Below are 21570 nucleotides of genomic sequence, written 5' to 3'. Positions count from 1 at the left end.
AGCAAAAATCAATAAGGAGAGTGAGAGGGATATAGTACCTATACCTTCAATAGGAGATGAGACTCCATTGGCATTAATAATAACAATTTTAGAACAATTAGAGGAAAAGTTAGTAAATATATGAGGACCACAAGTCATATGATTAGTAGCACCCGAATCAATTATCCAATCATTACCCTTAATAACAACATAAAGATTAAGGGCAGAGTTAGATATACCTGACTTGGTCACAAATCCGGCAGCAGTAAAAATATAACTCTTGGAAGCAGCGGAAGTTTCAGAATCATGTTTCTCCGATTGATTGTCATCGGAAGAAGTCATCAGAAATATTCAATGAAAAAAGCAATGATTTCTATATTGTAGAAGATATTAGTGTTTGACTCTTGATACCATAATAAAAGGTTTAAAAAATAATTCTGATGTATTATTTCAAAAGAGTAGAGTATCATATATATACATTCAAGGATCCTATAATTCTTCATCTATTAAAGAAATAAGGAATAACAGGTGCACAAATTATAATAATATTTAAATTATAACTAAAATAATATTTGATTACCTAATATCCTTTAATAGAATATTTTACATATCTTACCAATCACTCGTATATATTAGAAAGGCATGGGAAACACGTGTCATGTAAAACTAGAATTTTCAGTTAGAAAATGCATAACGTGTAAAATATGTGTTGTGCTTCTAATATATTTGTTCCACCTAAAATAAAATAAAATATTAATTTACATTTTAGTATTTACAAAATAATTGTCACTATTATTATTATTTTGTAAAATTTTATATTTGAAAAATATTTCTTTATTTAAGTAAACTCGGCTTCCCATTTATCTTCGTGATGGAAAATAAAAAAATATTTGAATTGATAATTGTAAATTTTCATTATTTATTTTATTCAATAAATTCCTTAATAAAATACATCAAACTAATGAATTGGTCACTCTGCCATTGTTTTATACATTGAATTAACTTGACATTGTTTTTTAAATCCTTTTTATACCGTAATAAAATCGATTTACTAAGATTGACTTAATCTTACCGTGTAAAAATAATGAGATGAAATCTTGATCACCATGCAACAAGACATGATATCAACCTTTACAGATATAAGACACAATAATCTAAAGTAAATAGAAATTCCAAAGAAGAATAACACTTTTCTTTAAACAAAAATAATTATTTAACAATTTATTTTATTAAAAATGTTATTATGTTTTTTTATTTTTGTTAAAATGTTCACATGTTAAGTATCAATGTGAACATTTATCATCCCAACCAAAATAATATCTTAATGTTTAAAGGTTTAATTATTCATTTTTTTTTCTTTAAGTTTCAATTGCGTTTTAATTTTTAAAAGAATATTTTTTTTTAAATAATCAAAATAGAGTTATGTTTATACTGTAATGGGACGAGGACGATGAGGATGACGCTTGTGTGCTACTCCTTTATCTGTTGAACGTTCGCTCAACTCTTTGCTCTGTGTGACCAATCGGTGTATAGGAGGTGTGCTGCAGAATACACTCTGACGCTCAAGTCAGAATTTTTCTCTATAGGTTTAAAGTAATTCAATGATGAAAAATCAGTTTACCTTGACATTAAACTTCTATTTATAAAGTTTATAAGAATCTGACAAATTAATTTACCACTTAATGGTTATTAATGCAAACCTTAATCACTTATCTGTAGTTGTTGCTGCCTTGATTGTACTTTAACTTTGTTTAACTGTTGTCGGGACCAAGTGATTGTGAGACTTTTCCATGCACGTGGACCGCTTGATCCTTTCAAGCCAATACACCACCATATTTCATCGGCCGGCTACAAGCCCATAGTAACAAGTTTTTATGACCCTTTTGACTTAAACGTCTTTAGTGAAACTAAAATTGCAAAATCTAGAAGGTAGAAAAAGGAACGAAGAGAGGCAAAGTGGAAAAAAAACATTTACAAAGTGAACGGTGTGTGTATAACTTCATCAAAGGGTAAGGGTGGGGAGGGAATGGTGAAGTTGAGAAAGAAATGAGTGTCACGTATCTAGGATAATTATCGTTCAACATTGTTTGTTATTTCTAAATACATAATTTCGTTTGGCTCACGATGATATAACTCATACATTAATATTGTAAAGAAATGAAATTGGTTCAAATTTTTAAAAGAAACAATTTCAATTTCCCGTTTAAATTCAAAAACTAAATACATATTTAATTCTAAAAAGATATTTATTCAATGGTAAATGAGTTTAGTAGTAGTTCAACAGTGGAGAATTCTTTCTCAACATTCTTTTCTTCTTCTTCACCATGAAACCTTGTGGTCCAATTATATCCAAATATCTTGCATTTTGAAATAATGCATCAATACTTAATTGAGGAAGATTGTAAAATATTTAATATTTATGTTGTATAAAAGAAATGTGTTGTTTTTATAAGTGCGTTTTAGCAAAGGTAGATACTGAAATATCAAATTGATTTGCCCTTTTCATTCATTCGAACCTCTATGCGCTCGTTCTATGATTGGTGAATGATTCACAGCTTTGAATGTCTCCACAGAGAGACCAGAGTCGGAGAAACAGAAAGAATTTAATGAAGAAATCCAGAGATAAAACTTCCTCATCTAATTTCACAACACTTCAATTCGTAACCAGAGATATACAAAAAAATTCGAGTTTTCAAATGAGCTAAGCAAAAAGCTCGCTTATTGAAATTAGCTCACGGGGCCATAAAAAAGAGCATGGAGCTAATTTCACAAATGTAAAATCTGACAAAAACCAATGTAACATGTTACAGTATTTAGTATTTACAGAAAAAAGGCTTACGCGTATTCACAGAGGAAGAAGGGGTTGGTTCCATTGAAGTTTGCAACTCATGAATCAGAATAATGATCACCAAACGTGAAGCGATCGTTCCTGCGGAGGAGAGGAACCCTTGAGTCCAGAAGTTCTAGTCTCGTGGAAGTCCTGTATAACTTTAATCAGGAACCGCGCTTTCTTTGCGCCCTGACTACTCCCACCCGTCACAAGCGAATAAAGCGATGGCATCACCGAAGGGTCCTTCGCCAGAACAGCCACCACCTCCGCCCCAATATTCACGCAAAGCGACAACAAAATCGAAGCAGAGTGCTCTTTCCCCACGTTTGACGTCACAGATCGCAGCATTCCCGTAATTAACGCCAACGCCGAACCTTCCAATATCGCACGCGCCCCGTCAGCATTCTCAGCCAGCGCTGCAAGAACCGCCAATGCTTCAGTCACAAGCTCCTCCTTATCTGAAGAAGCCAAAATGTCAAGCAGCGCAGGAACTGCTCCAGCCGCGACCACCCTTTGGTGATTCCTAGGAAGCAAAAGCAACCCGAAAATGGCAACCACGGCGTTCTTTCTCCCGCAGGTTGTTCCTTCTTTAACTAACTCCACTAAAGCCGGAATCACCTCGGGGTTCTCACCTATTATTTTCCGGTACTCTTTCACCGAAGAGAGATAAAACATGATGGCAGCAGCTACTTGACGAATTTCGAGGCTAACTCCGTTCTTCAGCACGGAGAGAATTACGTTTAGGCCCCCACTGGTTATGATATTTTTAGGTCCATTCGGATGTTTAGAGAGCTTCAATAGAGCGGAGATTGCGTTCTCTTGAGTGGGTTTATCGTTAGACGCAGATGCTAAAAGTTCTAGTAGAGGAGGCACTGCTCCCACTTCAATCAAACAAGACCTATTGAAAATGCTGGTTCTAGCCAGCACGCGAATCTCGTAAGCGGCCTTCTGCTGCTGTTCATGCGTTCCGAACGCCAGCCTCCGCGTCAGGAACCACGCCAAGAATTGCACGGCGTGCGCCGCCGCTGGACTACCTGCGACGATGTTGCGGTTACGGTTAGATGGGCTGTTGAGTGAAATGCCGTTGTCGGAGCAGAACTGTTGGATGAGCCTCTTGAGAGTTGTGTTGGGAACCAACTCTGTGTTGGTTAGCTTCTCCCCTGTTTTGGGACACGTGGTGTTCCCAGCTTTGAGCCATTTCTGAATGGAGGCTCGGTCGTAGGTTTGACCCGTTGACACCGTCACCGGATCCGTCATCAACTCGAGGGAAATCGGGCAGCGGAAATCTTCTGGATTAACGGACGTTAATAATGTTAACGTTAACGGAGTCATCTCGGTACTGCATCTGCCTTCAGATTGATTAATGTCTTCCGTAGTTTCGAAAATGACACCTCTGCAGTAACTTAAGAACCCTACCAAGCTACTGAGCAACGGAACCTCTCGCTCGTCACGATCGCGACACTCTAAGCTGATTTCTTCTTCTAGGAAACTAATCTCTTTATTGCAATCCATCCATGTTCTAATTTGGAGGTAGTCGATGATTCCCTGCATGGAGCTGAGGTCAGGTTCCGTTCCCCTCGCGAACAGCCGAAGAACATTGTGGAGAGTTTTGCACGCTCGCGCGTCGCTGGGGTCCACTTCGAACTTGGCTTTCCGCGCTTGCCTCGTTACTAACTCCGCCAATTCCCTGACTTCAGCGCACACGTCGAACTCTTGAAGAGGCAAAACGTCGAGGGAGGTGGCGACGGCGCGAATGAGGCAGCGGAACTGGGATGCGACGTGTTGCGATTTGGAAAGCATTAAAAGGCGCGCGCCTTGGAGTGTGCAATCTTGCATCAAGAAGTTGATTTTTTGCAAGGCGAAGTGGAGTTCTGCGAGGCAGAGGATGGTGGAGTGAGGGATTGATAAACCGCGGTCTCGAATTTCTTGAAGGAGAACTAAGAGTATACCGATTTGGCGTATCGTTTCTCGTGCGTTGCGACGTTGAGTAGGGAACAATTCGGGTTGAAAGTTGCATACGGACTGGGAGAGAGTGATGAGAGAGGCGAGAAGTGTGGGCGGAGATATGTCGCCGCAAGGGTGAACCGCCGGGAATGATAAGATGCGGCGATCCCTTGGAGTCATTGGATGGTTGGAAGGAATGAAAGAAGAGAAGAGAAGGAAGTTTGTGATGTGTGGATTTGGAAATGAATGGGCACAGGTGTAGGTAGTTGGCGCAAGCAGTTATTATAAGAGGAGGAGATTGTGTTGTGCTGAATGGAGAATCTTCTGGACACGTGGTTGTATCTAACAAAGAAGGGATTGTGAGACTTGTCTGGGACTGGGAGGGAAGAGCGAAGATTCCTTTTATTAATTGGAATTGGGACACGTGGAAGTGTAAGATTGCTGATTTTTTTTTTTTTTAACTTGGAAATGCGAAGGTAAAGTAACAAATGGGTAAGTGTATTTAGATTTGGTAGTGAGTTTGAAGTGATGGGTGGTGGGTCCCACTAACCGCCCTTACCTGACCGACAGGTGGATAAACCATGCGCCGACGTGTACTCCGGAGAAATCTAAAGCTGCTGACTAGAATAATCAAAATCGTTTCTTTTGCTGACCAGTTCAATTCTTTAATTTCAAATAACTTCATTTTTTATTTTACGCTGAATAATAATAGCCTTCTTTTTTTCATTTATAAAATACAGATATTTTTTTTATGAAAGAGAATATCATTTTATTTTAAATGATAATTGTTTTCTCTGTTGCAGAAACTTCAAGTTTTTAACAATTCAAACAACTTATTATCAACTAATTCGGATATTTTTTAAAAATATTTGCTTAAATGCTTGTAATTTAATTTTGCCATACTACTTTTAAAGTCTATAGGTTATAATATTTTAAGAATACAATGTCGAAAAGTAACTCGTTCAAATTAAAATTTAAGAACAATAATAAAATATATTGTTCATAAGTATATTAAAATTAAATTATATGTAAAAAATTTATTTATTCTATAACATCAGATAAATTACATAATTATATTATACGCTTACCAATAATTTAATTATTTTAAATTTAAAATAATTTTCATTTGATCGTAAATTACATGAGTACATGAATTAGAGCTAATGGTAACACAAAAATATTAAAAAAAATTGAAATATCTAAAATGTAAAAGTATTACTATATATTCTTAAGAAAGTGAAACTTTTACTAAGGAATGATATATGCTTCGTGCATTATAAAGGGCTATAGGTATCATAGCGCACAGACGTAGAACAAATACTTACACTTTGACATTTGAATGTTTTGACTGGGTAATATGAGAATCGTGTTAGACGAAATTGACCTTTACATATCAACATCCACCAAAGAGTACACGTGTCTCATACTGAGATCCTTTTTTTTTTAGAATATACAATCTCTCAATGAGGAGATGATAAGATGAAGGAACTCTAAGGAATTTAATTTTTAACCTCATCCAAGAAATGTTGAAAAGTGTGTTTGAAAGTTCTATTTACTAATGATAAGTTCAATTCATTTGTGAAAAACCATTTTTATATTCAGTATTTTATACTAGTTCAAATCTACTGGATATAATAAGAGGTATGGTGACAATTTCATAAGAGAAATTTTTTTATACTTATTTTATATATACTATGTATAGAAAAAAACTTAGTGGTAAATTTGTAATAATCAATAATAATTTTTTAAATTAAGTGGAGCTTAACAAGTATAAAAAGGTTAAAATTTTATTTTTTTAAATTGAAAATAAATATATTAAACAATCTCTATATTCTACTGACGACTTAGATATGAGTATGATGGCTCATCATACATGAAAGAGAGCTCGCCAAAGACCATTAGGGAAGTACACATCTAAGAAAGCAACGAACATATTTAGGCGCATTGTAAGTACCTTAATGCTAACATATTATTAACATATCTTATAATCTTAATTTCAGATATCTAGATTATAAGATGAGTTGGTGGAGTAAAGTGCATACCATCATTTTGAGGACATATTGGTGATTGCCATTGATCGTCCAGAACATCTTGGACGTGTTTGTGGTGTTGAAAAATTTGTTGACATCCATTAATTCTCTGATCTCTATCAACTCATCATATTAAAGCCCATGTCACTTAAGAAGTCCTCATGTCTATCAGAGAAGAAATGAGATAGGAGATAAGGGAGGAGATGAGCGACATTAAGGAGTATTGTGATATGTAGGAATAGTTGAAGAAGGAGTACTCGATATGTGGGCACAATTGTTAGTAGACATGCAAGCAGAGTTAGCCTCTACTTTAGGCCAACCTAGGAATCTCCTTAACAACCTTCTCCTATTTTTATAAGTACAAAGGAGAGTTGTGATGTTTCCCCTCAAGAGGCTTCTTCCACTATTGATACAAACTACAAGTTGTTATTGTTCAAGTCTCAATACCAACTTAGGAGGTTGAGACAGTGGAGCAAGTCCCTAAAATTTTATCCTTTGGTTAATTAGATTATAAAAAACAATTGTAAAGTAGGTCTTTATCTTTAGTTGTTTTAACTATGCACTTTTTTCTATGGTTTAATACCCAATTTTGTCCCCAGTCTCGTTGGCAAATCTCAATTTAATCCCTCGTTACAAAAGTGTTTGAAATAGGATCTTACTTTTAAATTTTTGAGTCAAATTAGTCCCTTCCGTTAAATATAACCAAACGGAGTTAAGAGAGTGATTATCTGGCATAATGCATAGTAACGTGTCATTTTTATATTATTTTTATATTTGTCAAAGGTTGAGCTGGATATTATCATTTTTAAATTGTGAAAAATTATATTGTCTGTTACTCCGGTCGCCCCACTTTCATCACACTGCAGCCACCACCCACTCCCTTTTCGCCTCTGCTTCCGTTCGGCCTCGCTTACATGACGTTCACTGAATTCGTCCTGGGAAGATGGGGCAGCCAAATTTTGTCTTTGATTCACTTTCGAATTTGGGAACCTTCTCTTTCAGCTTCCCCTAAATCCAAACCTAGAAAATTTCTAAACCTAGACAGATCTTCTTCCCACCGAAAGTGTAGTGGCCGTGGGTGAGGTGGCCGCCGGAGGGGAGATCCAAACCCATGATGCGGTCGTGGGGCTGGAGCAGTGCAGTGTAGGCGGCGAAATTGGTCGGAGAACCAGAGTGGGGTTGGACGTTGATGCCCCACCAGGAGGGATCGAGATGGAAGGCCTCGAGGGCGCGGGAACGGCACAGGTTCTCAATCTGATTTGCAGCTTTGATTGGTGGCTATGGAGGTGCTCTGTGAGTTTGGGGTTTGGGTGAACGGAGGTGATGAAGTATTTGTATGTGGAGTGATGAATGAGTTTGGAATTTGTGGAGGTGGGGGAGACATACGGACGGAGAAGGGAGAGAACTTCCCGCCTGCGACGAACGACGGAGGAGGAGAGATTTCGCCTCGACTGGCGATGGCTCCGGTGGCTCGCGGCTGCTAGTCGGGTGGAGGTTTGAACGTGCGATGAAGACGAACCCCTCCCTGGGTTGCCGGTGTCGGAGAGAGCAGATGGGATCGGAGAAGCAGTGGCACGATGGCTGGAGTTGACGAAGCAATGGCGCGGAAGAGGCGCGGTGGCCGGTTTGGCGGAGGGCTTTTCGCGGTAGACAAAAGGAGAGTGTGTCGGCCTCGCGCGTGAAGAAGAGAAGGCAGCAGAAGAGGCGCGGTGGCCGGTTTGGCAGAGGGCTGGATCTGGATCTGTTCCCCAATTAAAAAATCATTTCTGAATAAAATCCTTTCTTCCCTAATTTATTTCCTAATTAACCAACACACATAAGCACATTTTTTGACACTTAATCAATAAGTAGTGCCACATCATTAATCTATTAACTCTGTTTAGTTATACTTAACGGAAGGGACTATTTTGACTCAAAAATTTAAAAGTAAGAACCAATTTCAAACATTTTTTTAAAGAGGGACTAAATTGAGATTTGCAAACCAAACTAGGGACAAAATTGGGTATTAAACCTTTTTCTATTAATGTATACTAAATTTACTTAAGTCTTTAAATATGTATATCAGGTTAGAGCACAAGGGAGAAACATATGAATGAACCATTACCACAACTGCCATAACTGTCACAACTATCACAAGGTTGAGGCTTATTTAAGATTGCAAGAAACACATATTGTCTCTAAAAAGAAGTTGCAATTCATTGTACCAACTATAATTAGTTAATGTTTCAGAATTTTAAATACAATTATAAAGTTTATGATATTCTATGAATTTAACTTGTAGTGCTCGTGTCAACCAGAGAGTTTTGAGTTCGGATATTATGTGATGAGGCACATGTAAAAAATCATATCCACAAGCATTGTTAACTCGTGGGATTTGGTAATATGTAAAATTTATAACTTACATATATTTATCACTATAAGTTGACTCAAACTGTTCATTAATAGGTTTTTTATTAAGCGTCTCTATTAGAGCAAGAGATCCTAAAGGAAGTTTGTGAGTAATGAGCTTCGTTCCTTTTAGGTGTTTATAATAGATTAGTTAGATGATTTTATGAGGTTAGGATTGTATTATCTTTTATATATGTATTACAACAATAATTGAATATATATATATATATATATATATATATATATATATATATATATTGGTTGGCTAGTTTGGATTATTATACATTATCTTGTTGTTATGGACTATATAGTATGCAAGTTTGTATGCGGTAAGGAGCAAATACAAATTTGTCATTTTTTAAAAAACCCATGATTTTCTATATTGGTTCATTCACTAACAGGTATAGAAAGTGAATATTTTTAAACTGATTGGTAAACTAGGTATAGAAAGTTGACTTTTTAAACCGGTTAAGGTCCCAACTGATTTAAAAAGTTAGGGTCATACATATAAAATTTTGTTTTCCAAGTAAACATTTTAAATTGACTTTCCAATCAAATGAACTTTTTAAATAGATTATGGAACTAATTTAAAAAGGTTTAATATTTTCTATATATCTGCTTCTATACCTATTCGAAAGTCGGTTTAAATATCATTTTTTAAGTAGTTTTAAAAAGTTTTTCTCTACTAGTGATTTACATTATATAAATAAGTGCAAACTTCATCTTAGAAGTGGATTTCGTAAGATTAAATTATGTTTAAAGTCTGTTTAAAGTCAATTTCTTAACATAATATTAGAGTTTTGAGTTTGAATCATTCTAGTGAGATTTGTTATTTGTTTAACCTATTATATCTCTTAATATTGAATTATTCATTAATGTTTAATCTTAGGTTTGATATGTATATGTTTCAACGTGAAAAAATATATTAAAAATTCATATTAACTAATAATAAAATAAATTTATAATATATAAATAAGTGTAAATTTTATTTTATAAATTAGTTTATAAAATTAAATTATACTTAAAATTCTTATAATGAAAATGCCTAAAGATGAAATCAAAATCTTTATAAAGACCAAATTTTGTCTATCTCCTTCGCCGAACATGAACATGGTGTTTCTTCAACAGTACGGCATGATGAAACATGAATTAATGCAAATGGGTCCTTATTACGTGCATAGCTTCACAGATCCATATATGATTGTCCATGTCAAATCCTCTGTTTTCCCACACATTATTTCTGGTCACACATTCATGCAGTGCTTCTTCAATCGCTAATCCAATAACGATATGTGAAAAAACGATCCAGGCTGCACGTGGACCAATCACGCTATGCCTAACACAACGCGTTTCCCTTCTTTATCACAATTATTAAACGAAAAAATAATAATAAAAAGATCCAAGTACAGTATGAGAAAGAAAAAGTGTTAGCATCGCAAATCTGAATTAAAATAAAGAGAGAAAGTTAAAAGTCATCGTGGAGAAAATGACAACGCTTTCAACTAAAATTAATAAAATTTATTTTTCTTTTTCTCTATTCATCTTCTGAAAACCAAATAAAAACATTGTGATTCGGTATGATTTGAAAGGTAATAACTAAATGTGATGAGGTTGCTAGACAAAATGGAAATTGGGCAACGTATGTAGTTTATTTGTAAATCTATGTTTGTCCTTTCAAAGCATTTGTTGTAGCGGTCCACTGGGAGAGCTGTCATGCTATTGCATTCATGCTTGGAAATTGGAAAATCACTTAGGATTTTTTTTAGGAAATCACTAAGCACTGTGTGTCGCTTTCATATATTAGGCATAATCTACGCGTTAATAATAATTATAATAACACGTAACTGCAGCCTTCGATTCTTGAGTTGCCACGACGACACGAAATTGGATAATAATTTAGAAGAAACAACTACTACCATTTCACACTTAGACACTTAGCCAAACTTTTAAATTAATGTATGAACTGATCACGATTGTTAGAGTTCAGGTACTATGTGGGTGCCTAATATTTAAAAATAAATAAATCAAAATTAGAGCGCATTAACAACTTACGTAAAATTTTAAAACAAAAACACTATCTTGTTTGTTTTAGGATTGTCTCATGGCCATTTTGATTTAATTCCCCTTCATTGTCTCTCACCTAACACCATCTAATAGTTCAGGTCATGCATTTTCTTTTTCTTTTTGGTGTGTTACACTCAGAACGGATAGACCCATTTAACAACTTTAATTGGTACGATAAGAGAGTGAAAATGATGAATAATAAAATGAGGTTCTATTTTTTTTTTTAAAACTTAAATATGAAATTATCATAATATTATTAAAATGAATTTAAATACTAACAATGTAATTTTAAAATCTTGGTATGAATTACTCACGCACTCCAATTAAAAAAATTAAATACATTAAAAGTTTAAGTATGAATCTAAGTTCAATATTAAATAAAAATGATAAAATTGTATATCATTAATTATCTTAAAATATTGAGTTAAAAATATATATTTTTTATATAAATTAAGTTTAAGTCTTATTAGTATTATATATTTCCAATAAATTTTTCTTCGAAAAAACCATTAGAAATATGTATGTTAAAAAAAATAACAACTAGTAAGATTTTTCATAAGTATTGATGAAGTTAATAAAGAATATAAAGTTTAAGATAGTATAATTACATTTGAATAGATAATTATTAGCTTTTTAATTTGATGAAAATTCAATTAAAGGGAAAAATATATGAAAAGAAAATTTAAAAAATATTGAATGGGCAACGCGGAGAGCTGTTAAGGTGCATCATCATCAGCCTTCAAAATGAATAATTGTGATTGAGATGTTGTAAGGTGGATATTGATTATTGGGGAACCTCATTGATTGGTTTGATTTTGTTTTTGGTGGAAGTCAAACTTCAAAGCAGGAAGAAGGTAGGAAGGTAGATTCTTCAACCACAAACGCAAACAATTGGACTAATTGAAGTGATGGAAGTGCCAGATATTTATTCGGATCAAAACAAAATGTTGTACATTAAAAATATTAAGATATTAAATATTCAAAAAATTATTCGTATCTTTAAATTTAAAAGTAATTTTGTTAATATATTCTTTAGTTTAACTATACATAAAAATTCATCTACGTCACGGTTCTAATACAATAATATCTATTTACTCAAATTAAATTAAACTGAAAACACTTTTAATTAAAAATATGTTTGCCGTCATTATTAACATAAACTTTTCAATATAATTAAATTTTATGAGAACGAATTCAATATTTTAGAAATTTTATAGAGAAATAAAATATATTTTATCTGTAATTATATCAAGGTTATTTTTTATACTTTAAAATTTTCTTGGACTGTTTTCCTTCCTATTTCAGATTAAAAGATGTCCCAAAGAAGTAAAATACGGAAATATCTGGCCTCTTACATTTATACTAAAATCTTCGTTGAATGTAATTAAAAAGGAGCTATTAAATACCGTTTTGAAATAAAACAAAATTATATTAAAAAATGTGGAAACTAGAGGAAGCTTTTTTCAAATATCAAACATGAATAAACAAAGCCTTGTAATGTTTCTTTTTTTTGTTCTCCCTGTTCAGAGCTATATTACTCTAACAACCTCGTAACACCTTGAATGAAGTTCCATAAACAATGAAAACTCATAATGTCTTTAATTTGTATCTTCCGATATAGATTTTATTGAAACTATAATCCTGGTTTCAAAATCAAGATTTAAAAGTTGTAAAATTGTAACATCTTATTTACATCTTATATATGATTGTGGTAGAGTAAAATTATTAAGATTGTTAAATAAAGTCGTAAATCGTGGATAATTGTTTTTGTTTGAATTGCCCACTCGTTCACCTTTATTGATAAGTGATTAATTCAATTAAAAATATACAAACCTAATTAAAAATTAATGGGATTAAAAATTTACTTTATTATTAGTTGTAACACTACGTTAATGAATAAGATTTTATTAAAACAAAATTCAAACTTAATTAAAAATTAAAAATGTTTTTTAGATAACTATATAAGTTCTTCAAGAAAGTTTCTTGGTTGTAGGAACCCTCCCTCCCTTCGGATCTAAGGTTTCGATATCAGTTGTTGGATTTTTTTTTTTCTTTATCAGCATCAATGGTTGCAACATAAAAGACATTATATCATTTATTGAGAAGAAACGAAGTATTTATACAGTGAGAGAGTTTATTCTGGAAGGAACAGAAGAAACAGAGTATCTATATCCAAGCAGGATTCTTCAATGGTGTGACAACAGCTTTCACCTGGAGGTAGTTGTGAAGACTATAGATTCCTTTCTCCCTGCCAATACCACTCATCTTGTACCCACCAAAAGGAATCGCAGCATCAAAAACATCAAAGCAATTGATCCACACAGTTCCAGCTCTTAGTGCCCGCATCAATTTGTTGGCCGTGTCCACGTTCTTAGTAAACACGCCTGCCGCTAGACCATAACGTGTTCTATTTGCCCGTTCAATTACTTCATCAGTGTCCCTAGTGTATGTCAAATTTTATTAAAAAAAAATACCCAGATGCCACATTAAAATCAATGTTTGGTTTTTGTAGTATTGCATTAGGATTTCACAAAATGAACGATGATGATGATGATGATGAAATTAATACATTTGGAAGAATCCACCAATACCAGGATGATGTATCACCACATAGTTGCGGAGTTTATTTGATTAATAAGTTTTAGTATGAGAAAGTGGACAATCAAATTTCACTCACTTGAATTTCAAGATGGACTGAACTGGGCCAAAGATTTCGTCTTGTGCTATCAACATGTCATCCTAATTATTAGCACGTGTTAGAAAAAGCTTCAGTATAGAATCTTGTCTTACTCCATTTATGCAGATTACTTGTAACAAATAATCAATACCTGCACATTTGAGAAGACAGTTGGCTGGATAAAGAATCCTTTCGAGCCCAATCTATCCCCCCCACATTCAAGGGTAGCATTGCTTTCAATCCCAGACTTTATGTACCCAAGGACTTTCTCAAATTGTTCTCCATCAATCTGGGAATTTTGCATGAACCGTGAAATAGTGTTTAGTTACACCAGAGAGTATGATCAATTATGTACTGTTCTATAAAACGTCAACTTTTTGGATGCACTCAAGATTGCAAGGAGGAAAAAAGGTAAAAGAAAGAAAGAAAATACAAGAAGACATTTGTCACTTCGAAAGAAAATTACCTGAGGACCTTGTTCAACACCTTTCTTGAATGGATCTCCAACAACACGTCTCAAAGCTCGTTTCTTTGATTTCTCCAAGAACTCATCATAGACACGCTCATGTACAAAAGTACGAGACCCAGCACAACAACATTGCCCCTATAAAGAATCCAACATTAGGCATAAGCTTTCTTCTTGACACTTGCATTTTAGGTTCAAGGAAGCAATGGAGTCTGACTGAATAAACCTGATTAAAGAACAGAGCAAAGTGTGCAAGTTCAACAGCCTTGTCAACATCAGCATCGTCGAACACTATGAAAGGTGATTTCCCTCCAAGCTCCAATGTCACTGGCTTAAGATTGCTTCTTGCAGCCAATTCAAGTACAACTTTTCCAGTATCTGTCGATCCAGTAAATGCTAGCTGCAAAATTATAATATCTTTGAACTTTATATGTTGACAAAAATGGTTTGCGTACCACTATGTAAAGAGTAGGTTCAAAGCAAAGTGTAATTTAAGTTTAACCTTATGAAATAGATTTCCATGGGATTCAGACCAGACTGTACTCAAATATAATACACCATGACAGACTGTAACCTTAACACGTTTAGCAATCTAGAATTTCAAGATTACAACTAGAACAAAAGCATGTTTAACACCAAGACAGGTTCATTCTTTACAGAGCAATAAGAGAGTCTAAGATGCTTGGTTCTTTCCCAAAATACCTTGTCCACGTCCATATGACTTGCAAGAGCTGCACCAGCAGTTGGACCATACCCAGAAACTACATTCAGAACACCTTCCGGAAGACCAGCCTGTCCAAAAGGGTGAAAATTACATAATACAAATTATGTCGAGAAGCAGAAATGTAACAGAAATGGCCATCAGAACCAAAGAGAATATAGTACTTCATTGACCATTGACATATCATATCAAAACATTCTGTATTTCTTTATAGCTTCTGTAACATGACTCCAAAATCTATTAAGATAATGAATACCTCATGACAAATTATAGAGAAAAACATCCATGAAAACTTGTTCTGATTGTGACATAAATGAACATTGTACAAACTTCATATATTAAGTACACATTGACAAAACAAACTGTGGTTACCAGTAGATTTTTAAGTTCATCGGCTATATACAACCAGGTAGAATTTATTAATTAGAAAAGGGTAGTTCATGGATGAAGTTCCATCCATGAAGGTGAAGGGGTGGTTTCCCCAACTAAGAGAACGTGATCTTTGCATCATTAATTTTCCAATTTTGTTGGCAGGTAAAAGTACAATGAAGTGCCGCTAGAGCAATGTTAAAGGGGAATAAGCAATGACAAGCTCAACTAACAAGTGTTCAGTTTATGTCTTCATGACTAGATATTTGACTGTGTCCATGCTTAAGAGTCAGGAAAACACAGCTCTAGTTAGGAGCTGACCTCATGAAATAGTTTTGCAACAAAGAGAGCTGTTAGTGGTGTTTGCTCAGCGGTCTTCAGGACAATGGTATTACCACATGCTAGAGCTGGTCCAACTTTCCAAGCAAACATAATTAAAGGAAAGTTCCAAGGTATAATTTGTCCTGCTACACCAACTGGTTCATGCAATGTCTGAACATGATAATCTCCATCAGCTGGGACGGTCAACCCGTGAATTTTATCCGCCCAACCTGAACAATAATACTTGTTAGGATGAGGGAATCAACAAGAAATTTCTTAAAAAAAAAAAGATGGACTAGCATAATAAACGCCTAACTCTTGTTACAGTTATTACCAGCATAATAGTGAAATAAACGCACAAACAATGGAACTTCTGACTTGGCAGCCTGTTCATAAGGCTTTCCATTGTTCCATGTCTCCAGAGCAGCTAGCTCATCGTTGTGTTTCTCAACCAAATCAGCAAAGCGAAGCAATATTCGACTTCTTTCCTGAAGGAGTAATCCATAAATCATTATCAAACATTAATTGAAGGTTGAACAAGAAAAGAGGATACTCAGGAAATACCTACATATGCACTCATTTTAGGCCAAGGCCCTTCATCAAAGGCCTTGCGAGCTGCTGATACTGCACGGTTGATGTCTTCAGCATCCCCTTCAGCAACATTAGCAATCACTTCTCCCGTTCGCGGGTCATAAGCTGGAAATGTTTTCCCTGAAACCACGAGAAATCGAAGATAAGGTCCATCACATGATTTTGCAAGTGGGATAAGCAAAATTCTTTTCACTTCCACTCCCAATACTCATTCTTAAACACGTTAGTAGTACGTGTTCAAATTTCAGTTGGGAGAGTTCAGAAGTATTTTTTACTCTCCGAGCAACAAATTATTCTTTCTTCGATTGTGCATTAAAATTTGCAAGAATACTTTCCCAACTTTATTCTAAACGTGATCTTATCTGTGGGGTGTTCAAACAAGAATTCGAGCATGCTACTACAACATTTTTTCCAAGCTAGACACACCTGATGCAGCATCCACAAATCGTCCATTTATCAGGTGCTGTGTATAACGTATTGGAACTTGTGGAGTGATTAGGTCCTCAACTGCTGCAGACGTGCTAAATCTATTGATGTTTCTCCACCCTCCGGAGTTTCTTCCTGGGGGAAACAAAAAAATTCATGCGCTAAGTTTCGTGAAACGAATTGAACTAAGCTTTATAATCTTCTAGCTTTGAATCGCTATATTTGATATTGATATTAACTACTCCGTACACCATTTTAAATTACATATACATGTCCTTCAATTATATAATTATATATTTGTTCTTCCGAAACAAAAGTGAATTTTGATATGGTTTGAAATCTGGGAAAGTCATGGGCATATTGGTAAAGGATTAGGAAACCAATTAAGTATTAACATAAGAAAAAGATGAGGGTGAAACTGAGTTGGTCACCTAATGAGTGAAACAAAGAAGCTCCAGAAGAATGGGAAGAGAGAGACCGAGAGAGTAACCAGGAAAGTCTGCGAGCAGCCATAGTCAAAGATATTTTTTATGCTTCTTCGACTTACCCTCCAGCTTCTTGCTCTTATGAATCATGAAAAGGCACTCTTCAAAGATAAGAATGGTTTCACGATGAAGTTGTCATCATCAATCGCTGTCGTGAAGTGTCACGTGGTGAATGCTTCACTTGCGGGTTTTATCTGTGTTGATTTTAGGTGTAACATTATCAAGAAGGATAATTGATATTTGAAATACTTGGTTTACATTAGCCTTTCCGAACTAAGTTGATGGTAACATACAATCAATGTCTTGATTTTTGCGCGGGAGGGATTCATCATATCTGTTCAGGAAAAAAAAGTTATTTCAGAGCACCATTTACTATATTTGAAAATTCTTTCTGACAAAACTGAATTTTTGTATTTAAAATAAAGCAGTGAAAAATAACGAAGAGTAAAAAACTTTTTGATATCAAATAGCACTGTCCTTTTCTAAGAGGTTTATATTTACTTCTCTTTCATTTATTAATTATGAAATTTGTATCTTGTCATGATTGGATTGAATAGTGGATAAAACGATACTTGTATCCAGACTCTATCTTAATATCTTTGACATTAATAAATACTTTTTTATAAAAATTAAAAATCACACGCAATCTCATATAATTATGATATTTATTATTTTTTATAATGTTGATTGTGATATAAAAAGAGAGAGAATATATGTTTTCTTTTAAATTATCTAATAAATTAAGGATTTATATCATTAAATTGTGAAAATTAATAGCTAGACATTTTTATAAAACAAATAAAAATAATAAAAAAGTAAAAATTATTAAGTTTAGAGCTGTCAAAATGGGTTATCCAGTTCGGCCCATCACGTGTTGGTCACTTAGTGAGCCCGGCTTATTTATTAGCGAGCCAGAAAAATTCAAACCCGACTCCACCTACCACGGGTTGGTGGATAAACGGGTTAACTCACTAGTTCACTTAATTACAAATTTTTTTAAATAAAAAAATTACAAACTTTCTATAATTTAAATCTAAACAAATTTCACTTCATGTTTAATTAATTTTGAAAATATGAAACTTAAATAATTTTTTCAAGCAAAAACAAAATAATAAATATTTTTTATAAAATTAAAATTAAATTTTAATAAAATAAAATTAGACAGGTGGGTTGGTGGGCTAACCCGACCTACCACAGGTTCAACTCGCATGAACCAGATTTAAATGAGTCGGGTTGAAATCTGACCCGCATAAAAAAGTACAATTTTTTCAAACCCAACTCTTCTCAAACCCGTGGTGGGCCGAATTGACCCGCAGGTTGTGATAGCTCTAAAGTTTATGTTCTAGAAATAGAAATGATTTAATTTAGTAAAAATTATGTTTACAGTTTTCGATCAATACGAAGAAAATCACACAACGAAACATAAAACATATAATTAAAGTTGTAATGAGAAAGAAATATTTTTAGAATCTAAATGAATTTGCTAGACATTAAATAATTAAAAAACATAAAAAAAATATTTTATTTAACAAAAGAAAAATTCATAGAAAAAATAAAAGAACTAAGAAAAAAAACAAAAATAAATTTTAAAATAGTACCTAATACATTAAAAATACTTTAATAATTCAATAATTTAAAAGAAAATATATAGAAACAATGAATGAGTAAATAAAATATTACTAGTATCCATATTTAATTAATACAACACTTCCACGGTTAAACTTGAATTTAAATAATACTCATCAAAGAGTATTTATTTGTGTTCATGAAAGTTTTGAAATAACAAAGTTTTTAATTGAATTTGTTTGTATTATTTAAATTTTGTAATAAATTGTGTCTAGAGATAAGTCATGCAAAAAAATGGTTATATTTCTGTTAGGCAATAAAAGTTGTGTGAAGGTGAAGCGGTTTAGGTGAACCGGGATGAGGACCAGGACGGAGGATACAATGAAGCTTCTTCTGTTTGTACATGTGTCCTCCTCTCTCGTGTGTTGTACAATTGAATCTTATTACTTTGTGAATTAAAAATTTAAACTAAATTTTTCCCCCAAACGGACTGTGTTTGTCTGCTTAATGCTAATGGGTGTATAGTTTTAAACTAAAACTATTGTTAAACATGTGGTTTATCTATTTAATCCATTTAGACCTAAATTAATAATTATTTTTTTTTAATCTTAGTAAGTATTTTTAAAAATTTTCTCTTTTTTTATTAAATAACTATACACTCTTTCAATTCTGCACTCCTCTAACAAATTTTTAAAACTTGTTTTTTATTTATAATTTAATAAATATTTAATTTAATTTATAAATCTAATATTATTTAATATTTTTTCATATTTTAATAATTATTAAAAAATAATTTGTATTATTATAATAATTATATTAAACAAATTAAAATTAAAATAATTAAAATAAAAGTAATAAAAATAAATAATAATAAACATAAATAATAATATAAAATCTGATTTAATATATATAAATATATTAAAATATTAAATTAAATTAAATTATTTTTAAATTTTAAATAGAAAATAAAATTAAAAAAAGAATCAATCATCGGATATTGGTATATTATTGGATTTCCAATTCCAAAAGTTTTTAAAAATTTTGATTTTGATTTATAATTTATTAACTATTTAATTCAATTTAAAACTTTTGATATTATTTAATATATTTTATATTTAAATAACTATTAAAATATAATTTATGTTATTATAATAGTAATATTAAAAAAATTAAAATAAAAATAATAGAAATTAGGAAATCTAAAAATTTCAAAATCCTATTTCATTAATTTAATATTTTAATATAATTTAGTATATTTATATATATTCAATTAGATTTCATATTATTACTTTTATTATTTTTGTTTTTTATTTTTATTATTATTACTTTAATTTTAATTTTTTTAATATAACTATAATAATATTACAAATTATATTTTAATAATTATTAAAATATGAAAATATGTTAAATAATATTAAATTTTTAAAGTAAATTAAATAGTTATTAAATTATAAATAAGAAACAAAATTTTAAAATTTTCCGTGTAAAGGAGGTACAAGATTACTTTAATAAGAAAGAGAAAAAGTTAAAAAGATATTTATTAAGGTTGAAAAGTGAATTTTTGAAAAAGTTAAAGATGCATAAGAAGTGTTGGAGGTGTAGGATTGTCTTTATGGATTAAGTAAGAGGCCCATATATAAATGGGCTTCATATTAAGAAGCCCACAACTCTAATGAGCAATGGCACAAACAGACTACCTTAAACCTTGTGATATATTTATGATATCACGTAAATAATTTATTTTACTAATTACACATTAAAAGAGTACTATTACTAGATAGCTAACACTTGAAGTAATTTCAAATTTTTAAATTTAAAAATAGTAACAGTTAATTTTATTTATAAAGAAGTACTATCAAATAAAATGAAAACATTTTGTCAGCAACCATATAACCAAGGTTAGTGTCTAACTTATTCCTCTACTGCATAGTTCTCTTTTTAAGTATTGGATTGATTTGTTTAAAATATAATTATAAACTAATAAATCGAGTTTAAAAGGATAATAAAGTTTATTATATAGATTATTCACGTTCTGAAAAATGATATGAAAAAAATAAGAAAATTTTAGTAAATTTATTATTATATCTTAAGAATAATAACCAACAAGATTTATTAAGTTAAAATTTAACAACAACTTATTAAAACATTCAATTATTGATGAATTTTTCTAATGAATTATTTTTTTGATAAAAAATTTCATCAATAATAAATATTTTAAAATTTGTGGATAAAATTTGTTATTAACAAACTTTTTTTATCAATAAAATTTTGTCTGTGATTACAATGAATTTTGTAATCTAATGAATATTGTTTCACAAGAAACTATGAATTATAAATTGCTAAAATGGATAAAATAAAAAGTTTATCATTATGGTTTAGATTGATACTTCTTTTAGTGTAAAGTTGGAGATTAAACCTCTTTGCTTATTAAAGTTGGAGATTGTTTATCCTTCTTTTTTTAGGCTGAAATACCTACACCACATGAAGAAAGTTATGAGAGTGATCACATTAGTATTGTTGTTATATTTTATTAAAATATTAAATGTCATGCAACTAGTTAGACGCTAAATGCATGATTTTCAATAAAATCTTAAAGATAATATAATCACGAAAAACACGGAAAATAAATGATTATATCACTGTTAACTTTTACGGAAAAAAAAACATATGAAAGAAAGAAGAAAAGAAATAAATACATGGATATTAAGTCGAG

At 32.2% G+C, this 21570-nt stretch overlaps 2 protein-coding genes across 2 annotated transcripts; both read right to left on the bottom strand.

Annotated features, from left to right (window-relative positions):
- Positions 1 to 2598: 2598 nt before the first annotated feature.
- LOC108334286 (U-box domain-containing protein 18) lies at positions 2599 to 5118 on the bottom strand. Its single transcript, XM_017570048.2, has one exon. The coding sequence runs from the start codon at positions 4931 to 4933 to the stop codon at positions 2885 to 2887; it is 2049 nt and encodes a 682-aa protein (XP_017425537.1). The 5' UTR covers positions 4934 to 5118; the 3' UTR covers positions 2599 to 2884.
- Positions 5119 to 13304: 8186 nt separating this feature from the next.
- On the bottom strand, positions 13305 to 17500 carry LOC108323921 (aldehyde dehydrogenase family 2 member B4, mitochondrial). The gene is made up of 11 exons (XM_017556748.2): positions 17238 to 17500; positions 16807 to 16941; positions 16358 to 16500; positions 16124 to 16277; positions 15790 to 16019; positions 15081 to 15170; positions 14605 to 14778; positions 14379 to 14516; positions 14064 to 14201; positions 13913 to 13974; positions 13305 to 13675 (listed from the first exon to the last, which is right to left on the bottom strand). Exons 1-11 carry the CDS (start codon positions 17317 to 17319, stop codon positions 13402 to 13404), a joined length of 1620 nt encoding a protein of 539 aa, XP_017412237.1. The 5' UTR covers positions 17320 to 17500; the 3' UTR covers positions 13305 to 13401.
- Positions 17501 to 21570: the final 4070 nt, after the last annotated feature.

The sequence above is a fragment of the Vigna angularis genome, chromosome 1 (genome assembly GCF_016808095.1).
Source record: "Vigna angularis cultivar LongXiaoDou No.4 chromosome 1, ASM1680809v1, whole genome shotgun sequence".
Taxonomy (NCBI): Eukaryota; Viridiplantae; Streptophyta; class Magnoliopsida; order Fabales; family Fabaceae; genus Vigna; species Vigna angularis.
This window is presented reverse-complemented; position numbering and strand designations above follow the sequence as displayed.